The sequence below is a fragment of the Sceloporus undulatus genome, chromosome 1, assembly GCF_019175285.1.
Source record: "Sceloporus undulatus isolate JIND9_A2432 ecotype Alabama chromosome 1, SceUnd_v1.1, whole genome shotgun sequence".
Lineage (NCBI taxonomy): Eukaryota > Metazoa > Chordata > Lepidosauria > Squamata > Phrynosomatidae > Sceloporus > Sceloporus undulatus.
Window position 1 is genome coordinate 52,602,400 of NC_056522.1, and position 11,360 is coordinate 52,613,759.

Here is an 11,360-nt window from a genome sequence, read left to right on the forward strand (position 1 = left end):
ATTATTATTATTATTATTATTATTATTATTATTATTATTATTATTATTATTAACCTTTATTTATGAAGCGCTGTAAATTTACACAGCGCTGTACATGCAATCTTTTTAGTTAGACGGTTCCCTGCCCTCAGGCTTACAATCTAAAAAGACATGACACAGAAGGAGAAGGGAGTGGTGGAGGGAAAGGGTAAGAGGTCCAGCAGTTCCTCTCAACCTCCGAGGTCTGGACCAAGGCAGATGGACTGGAGGGAGGGCAAGGCTTCATAATGGATGGTTAATCATTATCCAGAGAAAATACATAATCACAAGTAGGATAATACATATACAGTACATAGGAATACAGGAAATGGATCGATAAACAGCCAACAACAGAACATCAGATAGTAAGCGACAATTATGCGATGCCTGGGATCCCAGCATCTTTGGTCAGCATAGCCAGTGGTGAGCAGTGCCGGGAATCAGTAGCTCAAATACAATGTGGCTGTTCCTAGATTTCAAACGTCCTTCTCACCTTGCCTTTCATTTCTGCAATATTGTACAGGATTTCCAGAATGTCTCCTCTCTTTCTTCAGGAGTCTGGTAATCCTTTGACAATTGGTCTGTTGAGATATTTTGGCTTATTAGTTACTATCTTATCTCTGGTTTGATGGGCAAACACCCTATTTAGGAGAGGTTCTCTGGAAGGAGTATGCAAGTTCCATAGGAGTGCCTCAAGGATTGAATTTGGTGAGTGAATTTCTTGTCCCAAGCCCCCAACCTTTGGCCTTCTCTTAAGATAACACTGAAGCATATTCATATTATTTCAACCTAAATGTGGACAATTTTGTGAAACTTTGTTGTTGTTGTGTGCCTTCAAGTCATTTCTTAATTATGGCAATCTAAGGTTTTCACAGGGTTTTCTTGGCAAGATTTTTCAGAGCGGTTTGCATTTGTCCTTTTCTGAGGCTGAGAGTGTGACTTGCCCAAAGCTATCCAGTGAATTTCCATGGCCAAGCAGAAATGCAAACTATGGCCTCCAGAAATTTACTTACTTACTTACTTACTCCAGTGTTCAAGCCACTACAACATGCTGGGTATCCTTGTGAAACTAATCATTGCCTTTTCCCTTCCAGGCTATGGTAACTTGAGTCCCAGCACAGGAGTTGCCCAAGTCCTCTGCATCTTCTTTGCACTCTTTGGGATCCCCTTAAACCTCATACTCCTGAACAGAATAGGACAACTGATGCTTTCCGGTGTTCATCTCTGTGCTTTCCGCCTGCGTGAGAGGTTCCATTGGCAGGTAAGCAATCTGGGTCAGGATAACACACACAGATAAAAGTGGAACTGTTTTATCTGCTTTTACTTACATTTGTTGCAAACCCCTTCAGCCAGTCCTGTGTTGTAAGAATAGTAGTCTGAATTGGCAGGTTATTTGTGCTTCTAACGCATAGCTTCTTTTATCACAATTCTGCTCCTAGTCATAGGTATAACACTTTCTCTTTCTCTGCTTTGAAAGCACAGTCCTAAGCATGTTTTCTCAGAAGTAAATCCCACTGAGGCTTACTTAGTAACTTGAATTGTAACTCTTAGAACATTTTTATTGTGGCACAGAGTGGCACCAAACTGAGCATCCCTGAAAACAAAGCCCAGGCTTGTTTCAAAACATCCCTTTAATCAGTGTGAATGCCCCTTTAACTGCCTTTGCTAGTGTTCTAGTACTGTGATTCATGGCAAATAAACTCTCAAATCTAGCATTCCCTTTTTCTTTTCCTACCTCTGAACACCCATAACACTTATATCTTCTTCTGATAACCATTTTTCTATCTCTGGCTCATTCTGTGTGTGATTTCATTCTCCAGTGGTATCAATCCCACATTGATGTCTTATTGGTGTAATAAGCAAGAGTAGCAAGGAGCAAGAATAGGGATAGTGCCCTACAGTATCTACTGTATGAATCGAAAATCACTACTAATACTATGCCAATATATTATGGCAACAAAAAGGAAGAACAAGAGACCTCTTCTACAGAGTCCAAGAAATCAAAGGGCAATTTAAACCAAGAGTGAGTAGGCTCTGCAACCAGCAGGAGAACACATTGCATGTAGAAATTTTTAAAAAATTGAAAAAAATACGCTGAAGAAATATAAAAAATAATAATAAATAAATAAAATATTTATTTATAGCCCGCCTTTCCGTAGATCAAGGCGGGTTACAACAATATCAGTTACAGGATAAAACACGATAAACAGCAAATATACATTAAAATCACAGTACAATTCACAGTATCACAATATATAAAAGAGATGATGGGATGACAGATTGATTCAAGCAAGAACTATATGAAGTGAACCTACAATTTTAGAAAGTAAAATAGAAACTGTACTCAGGGAAAAATAAATTACCAGTAACAGATGGCATACCAGTAGAGTTGCTTTGAGCTACAGAGACAGAATTTACTCAAATTCTAACTGAAATCTGTCAACAAATATGGAAGATAGTGGCCCACAGATTGGAAATGTTTAATATATATTCCAGTCCACAAGAAATGGTACACCAGAGATTGCAGTAACCACAGGATCATTGCATTACTCTCCCATGCAAACAAAGTGATGCTCAAAATTCTACAACAAAGATTGCAACACATATTGCAAACATACATTGGATAATGGAGCACACAGGAGAATTTGAGAAGAAAATAAGTCTGTGCTTTATAGATTATAGCAAACCCTTTGATTATAGATTGTAGCAAAGCCTTTATAGATTATAGCAAATTCTTTGGTCATGAAAAACTATGGATTGCTCTTAAAGAAGTGGGTATGCCTCAGCATTTGACTGTCCTGATGTACAATGTGTAAAGACAAGAGGCTAGTGCCAAGACATAATGTGGAGAAGCCCAGGTGGCGCAGTGGGAGCCCTGGTGGTGGAGTGGTTAAATGCCTGTTCTGCAGCCACTCACTCACAAACCATAAGTTTTTGAATTCAATACCAGTGAAAAGGCTCAAGCTCGACTCAGGCTTGCATCCTTCCGAGGTTGCTAAAATGAATACCCAGCTTGTTGGGGGCAATTAGCTTAACCTTTGTAAACCGCTTAGGGAGTGCTTAAGTGCACTGATAAGCCGTATAGAAAATTACTTGCTATTGCTATTGCTATTGGAGAAACAGAATGGTCTCCAGTTGACAAGGGGATCTGGCAAGGCTGCATTTTATCACTCTATCTGTTTAATTTATAAGATAAACATATACCTAAAGCAGGATTAGACTTGATGGAGAGTCAAGAAAATTGAAGAAGAAACATCAACAATTTAAGATATGCAGGTGATACTATGCTATCAGCAGAAAATAGCAAAGAATTAGAACAATTACTGAATAAAGTCAAGGAAGAAATTGCAAAGGTAGGTTTACAGTTGAAAATTAAGAAAACAAAAATAATGACCACAAATAATTTACATCGCTTTAAAGTACAGTGTGTCCTTGCTTTATGTGGGGGATCTGTTCCGGACTCCCCCACGTAAAGCAAATTACGCATATGCTCGAATCCCATTTAAATGAATGGGGCTCATGCATACCATGGCGTGGCGGCACATGTGCGCCATGGGTTCACCGCCCCTTCCCCCCGCACGTCCCCAGTAAATGATGAAGATATTGAAATAGTTTAAAAAGTTCATACCTTAGCTCTATCATTAATCAGAATGAAGACTTCAGTAAATAAATCAGAAGACTAGAATTTGGAAGAGCAGCTGTGGAGGGACTAGACAAGATCCTGATGTGACAAGATACATCATTGAATACTAAAGTTAGAATTGTCCATTTCTAGTTTCTGTGTATGGTTGTGAAAGCTGGACACTGAAGAAAGCTGATAGGGAAAAAAATCAGCTTATTTGAAATGTGCTGGCCAAGAATTCTATGGATACCATGGACTACTAAAAAGATGAACAAATGGGTCATAAAGCAAATCAAGCCTGAACACTCAGCAGAAACTAGTATGACTAAACTGAGACTGTCATACTTTGACCATATCATGAGAAGACATGACTCACTAGAAAACACAATAATGCTTGGTAAAGCAGAAGGCAGTAGGAAACAAAGGAAGACCCCATTACAGATGAATAGACTCAATCAAAGTAGCTATGGCCCTGAGTCTGCAAGGACTTGAGCTTGACAGTTGCTGAACAAGGCTCTTGGAGGTCTCTCATTCATAGGCTGCCATAAGTCAAAATCGGCTTGACGACAGGTAACAACAAAATGTTTCAACACTAATAATGAATTAGTATAAATTAAATCCTCTCACTCATAGTGTTTCCATGTCCTTTTTAAAAATATGAGCCATAGCTGTAAAAAGGGGAAAGGGTGCTTCCCAGGCTTCCCAGCTGCCCCTGCCTCCCAGAAATTCCACTACAGACAAGGGCAACTTGAAGTTTTACAGTTATTTTCATGCACACGTGAGAGCTGTTCTAGGAATAGTGACATAGAAATTGAAGGACAGAATGAATAAAATGAAAAGTACAATGGACAGCAGCAAAAGTTCATGTTTGAATTCTTTTTCACCCTTGCAACTTCAATGAGGTTCACAACTTGATCCCGTAATTTTTAGTCAATTACTCAAATAACAATATACTGATGAAACTTCAGGAAGCTGTAGAAGGGATCTTATTCCATAAGCATTGGGCCCCTAGTCAGTGAGAGGCCTGGAATAATTGCAACAATTGATGCATTGATAATCTGGCCCTGTTTAGATGATTTAATATGATGACTTCTTTCCTTAGGCATTTCTCATTCTGCTACCTGCTGATTATCTGATATATTAGCAAGATTTTTTGTGTTGTTGTTTTGTTTTGTTTTTTAAAATAAAGTCAGGCAGTCATTTTTAACGATAAAAACCACACACACACACAAAGCAAAAACAAAACCCTAGCTCAGTTTTCAGGCATCCAGTAGTGAGCAGCACTTGAACGGCTTAAGGGAGAACATTATCAGGTTGATTTCTCTAGTGGAGCTTTTCAGGAATCCAGGAAGGCCATAAAGCACAGGAGAATGGTGCACAAGTTGGAAAAGAAAAAGCACATTTGTCCATGCACACACAGCCCTAAGCTACCTCTTTACAATAATGTAAGCATGAAAGCCTCACAATTTACCCAAAAATGTCACTCCCCCTTCCCGCAATTTATGAATGTAATTTCTTTTTTTACCTCCATCATCAAAGGGTCAGAATTAAGTAGGCAGAAAAATGTTGGCATAAAATTACTTGAAGCAGTATGAGGGAAATATCACAAAGCATGGGGAAATTCATTCCTGTTTTAAGGAGGAAAAAAAACTTATGCAAGGGAATCTAAAATAAAACAAAATAGCAATGTGAGGACTGATCATGGTGGAGTGGCCACAGAATGCTAAGTATTGCTGCAGTAGAGAGTATAAAACCAGGAAGACTAGAATAGAATATTCTAAACAGGGCACTCGATACATGTTCTTACAGGTTCTACTAGTAAATAACAGTAGATTTTCTTCTTAATCCTCTGTATACTGTTACTGTATGTAAGTGCTAAAAGGCACTTTGTACTTTCTGCTAAGATGGTTCTAGGCTTCCTTAATCAAAATCCATTCATACATTAAAAAAATGAAAGGACTCATTACTCTATTCTGGACAGTGATTTCTTTGGGTAGTCTAGATTATTCCACATTCCTTACAATTCTGCAACACCAAAAACAGGGCAATGTAAACTCTGTCTTCCCTGAATATTTTCTTCTTTTTTATAGTTTAACTATAGATCTTGATAGGGAGCCAGTGTGGTGTAGTGGTTTGAGTGTTAGACTATGACTTTGGAGATCAGGACTTGATTCCCGACTCAGCCATGAAACCCACTGGATGAACTTGGGCAAGTCACATGCTCTCAGCCTCATTGGAAGGCAATGGCAAAGCTCCTCTGAACAAATCTTGCCAAGAAAACCTCATCATAGGTTTGTCTTGGGGTCACGATAACCTGGAAACAACTTGAAGGCACACAACAACAACATAATTGTTGATATATGGGAATTGATTTTCTATTGGGAGATCACCAGAACTGATAGGAAATGCTGGTAGCATTTGCTGATGCTTGGAAATAAAAAAGGGGCTTCTAAGACTCACAGCAGCTGAGGGATCTTTTAATTCCTTATCCTTTGCTCATAGCTACCATTCTATGTCCCCTTCTACTCCTTTGTGCTTCCCCACATACACTTTAGGCTACACTGCCACTTCCTCCAAAGCTCATTGTCAGGTTTAATTTTTTGTAACAGAATAAACTGGACAGTGTAAACCAAACAAAGTGGCAGAAGAAGCACCACAAGCACCAGTCGTAATGGAGGAGGGAGAATGGAGAAGATGAGAGATGCCATTGGTGGGCAAAATGTGGCCCATGGACTGCATGTGGCCTCCCTTGGCAGTCTTGGTGGCCCCTATGCCCCCCTAGGGGTTGCAACTAATTATTATTATTTGTTCCAGAATCCCCTTGATTAACTTCTAGGTGCTGTGGAGGTATTTCTAGCATGCTTTAAGACCTGATGGACTTCTCCAGATCAAAACAAAGTTTTGCTGACCAAAGGATGGCTAAGATCCTTTCATTTTCCATAGCAAACCTTTCTGCCTCCTACTTCCTATCCCTTTAGTTTGACCTCTTGTAATCTTCACATATGGAAACAGTAGTTGTGTGTTACTGCCTCCTCCCCCCCCCCCTTCGGCAAATCCATTGATTCCAATAAGTTACAGGTCTCCTTTCTGCTGCTTTACCATGCTCTCTGTGTGTGATGTGTGCCTTCAAGTCATTTCTGGCTTTTGGCAACCCTAAGACGAACTTACCACAGGGGTTTCTTGGCAAATTTCTTCAGAGGAGGCTTGCCATTGTTGCCCTGTGAGGCTGAGAGAATGTGACTTGCCCAAGGTCACCAAATGGCTTTCATGGCCAAGCAGGGATTCAGACCCTGCTCTCCAGAGTCATAGTCCATAGTCCCCTAGCTCTCATGGTACCCTAGTATAATATCCCAACACATCCAGAAGTTGGTCATCCCTTTGTTCAGGTATCTGTTATCTACTTGTTATATGTTGGTGCAGAATTCAGAAATCATGCAGTTCATTTTTAATATATATATATATATATATATATATCAAAAATGGGACCAGCATGGTAATTTAGAGATGGAAAAGAATTTCCCTGTTCAAAATATGAGAACATTTTGGTCTGCCACTGCATTATAGAACTGAAGAGTGACAGGGCACATGAGTCATATTTTCTATGTAGGCAACAAAACTTTGGAGTAAAATATATCAGAAGGCGCAAAAGGGAGACTTCACCAAAATCCAATAGAAATGGCCAAATGTAGTACCACTATTAGGTCGGTTGTGAGACAACTGTAGTTGTTTCTTGCTCTTGTTTCATTGAAAAAGTTAGTTTATTACCCCCTATCTTTCTCTATGTTTTCGCTGTGTTTTGCTCCTCTCATATTATGTCTGGGCAGGACTCACATTCCTTAAGTTATCAGCTGGCGTCTTGCTTACTCCAAGTATTCAGAAAACATGACGCATGTACATAGTCCATTCCCACTCCTTGAAGGAGGCTAGGATGGAGTACAGTTCCTGAAGAGTTGTGTAACTTTTCTGCTAGGCTGGAGCACAGCAGGTACATACCGGTTTTTATAGACAAGTCTCAGGCTTTGCATGGGTCCACTGATGCTGACAGGAACCTACATGTATTACAACTTACAGTCTCAAAGTTTCACACTCTTAAAATCTGTGTTTATCTCAAACTGGAAAAAATGCCATTGAAAGAACGTGTGTCTGTGTGTTTATTAAAAAATTTTTTTTTCTGTAACAGGAGTTTCCAGGCCTAAAAAAGACTTAAAAAAATAGACCACAGAAGAAGTCCACCCAGTTTAAAGGGGGAGGGGGAACCTCAACTGTACATGACTTCTCTATCAAAGAAAGGAAGAAAGCAAAATATAGGGAGAAAATATGCTCCTAAATTGATAATGTTCCTTCTTTTAATCTGTGAGAACTTTCTTTCACCCCCCTCATGTGGTAATCTTTCTCATTAGTCATGGGTCTTTTAAATTTGCTTTGAGTAGCAATGAATTTTCCTGGAAGATGGAAGTTCACATTTAAGCTAAGACATGAACTGCTGGGAGAAATGGTATCCAGTTTCTCATTGGTAAATGAGTCACAGGGTGACCAGTCATGGCCAAATCCACAGAACGGAGAAGGATTAAAGGGCTGCTGCAAGACCAGGCAACCTATCCATCAGCCTTCTTCCTCTTCCAGACACCAGCCTTTCCCATCCAAGCCACAGTGTACCACAGTTAGAGGTCAGATCTGCTGTGGCAAGGTGTTTATAAAGCAAATAAACTGAGATGACTCAGGCAGATGGTGAGTTCTGCTGAAATCCCCATTTCCAAGGCATCAGATCACTCATTCTCAGCTTTGGGTTTGGCCTAGAAACCAGAGCTAGCATTGCCAGTGATCAGCTAGTCTGGAATTTGTAGTCCAGCAACATTTGAGGATCCAAGTTTGGGAACCTCTGAATTAGAAGAACCATTCACAGTACCCCTATACGCATTTTTTCATGCTTTTAACAGAATCATATGTGTTTTTAGCTTATTTACATTTGTAAAGATCATTAGAAGTACATGGCTTTTTAAAGAATGTGAGTTTTGATTCCCCCTCTCTTCACCCCTAATAGTGAGATAAACTTCAGGTGTTATACTGATGGACTAGACTGAAAAGAGATGCAATCCATAGCCATTTAGAGGTGATGGAACTTGAAAAACATACTTTTTTTTGGCCTACATCTTCCAGAATCCCACAACCAGCATGGCTTGAATCTAGAAAGCCTACTTCTGTCCACAGACTAGTTTGAATCAACATTTCTGCCTTAATAAATCAAAAAGTTTCTTTATTGTTCTTTATCTCCCTGTCAGATGTTAGCTTCAGTGCTACAGACTCAGCAGCTGGACAGATGGGGAGAAAGGGGCGGTGAGATGCTGTCCCTTTCTGCTCCCAACGGAGGCTGCAGCAACCAAACGGCGTGGCCTCTGGGAGCCCTAAAAAGAACCCGCTCCTGGATGCTGCACCATGCATACATAATCATGGCAGCCCTGTGTGCAGGGGGACAAGCCATGATGGCACCAGCGGCTCATGGTAGGCTTTGGGAGCATGCGAACACTCTGCTCCCTCAAGCCCTAAAATCGGTCCCAGGCCAGCGCATAACGCCAGTCTGTACCAGGCCTCAGTTTCTTAAGTACACTATGCCATTACATCTGGAATGAGAAACTGTGGCTTAATGTAAGTTTACTCAACAAGATAAAATTATAGGTTAATATCCTGGTTAGTACATAAAATTGTAGACATGTGTAAAATTTGTATTGACAGGGCAGAAACAAACTGTACAGATGTGGAGCTATGATATAAAGAGACCAAAATTACAAGACCAAATTCTATATGAGAAAAATGATTCCTCTACACATTAGGAAGAACTTCCTAAGAGCAACAGCTGTTCAACAGTGAAACAGACTGCCTTGAAGGGTGGTGGACTCTTCTTTTTTTTAAGTCTTTAAACATATGTTGGATGACCATCTTTCAGGAATTCTTTAGTTGTGCATTCCTGCATAGCACAGGGTGGGACTAGATGACTTTTATGTTGCCTTCCAACTTGATGATTCTTTGAAACTTGTCATTCAAGAGGAAGAATGCACAGACTTCGCATTCATTCCCAAACCTCATTCCTTGATTGTTTGGCCATTATTTACAAACCCAAGAGCAAGACATTCCCAAGGGTCCATTAAAGTCAGATAGCACACAGTGGTCTTGAATGTAAACTTTCTCTAGTTCAGACTATTGCTTCAGTAGAAATGTATCCCTCTTTTGCAGAGTCACTTCACTTCCAGCATAAGCTTGTCAACACCTATTCACCCAGCATGTATTCTTACAAGAGAGATGAGAGTATATCCATCTGTCTGTTTCCTTGAAGTATTACTGTTTCTTTATATCTTACCAGAAAGGGGCAGCTGTCTTGACAAGGACCTGTGCCCTGGTTGCTGGCCTTCTGCTGTTTTTCCTGCTGCCTCCTTTGTTGTTCACTGCCATAGAAGGCTGGACCTATGAAGAGGGATTCTATTATTCTTTCATTACACTTAGCACAATAGGCTTTGGAGATTATGTAATTGGTAAGTACTGGTTAGTACTTGGATTGGTGACCACAATGAAGACCATGTGCTATAGGCTTTATTTCAGAGGAAGGAACAGGCAAAACCACCTCTGAGTATTCCTTGCCTAAGAAAACCCTATGAAATGCATGGGGTTACCATAAACCAATAGGCGACTTAAAGGCACTCTCATACACACACACCAGACTTAACATAAGTCGGGAAAAGTTATCTTTTTTGGATTACAATTGTCAGATCCACCTCTGTTGCCATGCTGGCTGGGAAATAGTAATCCCATTTGGGAGAAAACCAGAATATAGATCCAGTCAAATCAATCAACAAAGAAATAGTCTTAAAAAGTAACTTTTCCAAGCTCTGTTTACTAGCCAAGAATTTCTTTCAGTTTTGACAAACTAAGTAGATTCATTTAGCTTGATTGTGTGTGGGTGGGTTCATTTCAGTGTAGCCATTTTGGATGAAAAGTGGCTTTTCAGGTGTAAGTGCAATAATGACAATGAATGTATAGCTGATATGTAAACATTTCCTTCCTCTGCAGTATGAACGGGAAGCAGCAGCACTCCTTGAAGGTGAAGGGCCCTTTGCTTCTGAGGGCTTATGCGCTTGTTTGCACAGACTTAGTTTGTGTGAGAGAACTGGTTTTCCTTCACTTTCACAAACAACTTTATTGCCCTGCACCTTATTGCCCTTTAAAGTGAGGGAAAGCTTTTAACTCTTGGGCTGATTTCTTGGGTTGATTAATGATCTAGCAGGAAAGGAAAAGGTTTAAAATGAGAGGTTCTCATGAGAGTTGTTTTTCAACTACTACAAAATAGAGAGATGAGCTACCCTTTCCTAATGAACCATACTGAGTTATAAATTGAGAGAGGCATCCATTTGTGGTAATCAGATGGAGCCTGTCATTCGTTCTTATGAGGCAGTAATTTGTGGGTGACAAAAAAACAGAAAAACAATGTGGGATATTTCATACAGGCTACTAAGATCATATTAAACTGCGTAATGTACTATTAGTAAATCGTATTTGACTACATAGACAATTCCTGAATATGGGCCTAAATTCAATTATTAATCAGAACTACATTTTGAAGGTTATCGCATGGGGGCAAAACCGTCCCCCAATGTGTTCTAATGAGCACGAGCACGAGCGCGCACGGAGCGTGATGGGAACCCGATGGGAACCAGAACGCTAGTTTACCGCA

General features: G+C 40.0%; 1 protein-coding gene across 1 annotated transcript in view; it reads left to right on the top strand.

Moving 5' to 3' along the window:
• The window catches only part of LOC121924938 (potassium channel subfamily K member 17-like), a 48,094-nt gene that overhangs the window by 30,976 nt on the left and 5,758 nt on the right, over window positions 1-11,360 (top strand). Inside the window, exons 3-4 of the mRNA XM_042456508.1 lie at window positions 1,113-1,279; window positions 9,996-10,164. Coding sequence (XP_042312442.1) covers window positions 1,113-1,279; window positions 9,996-10,164 — 336 coding nt within the window. The remainder of the gene's footprint in view (window positions 1-1,112; window positions 1,280-9,995; window positions 10,165-11,360) is intronic.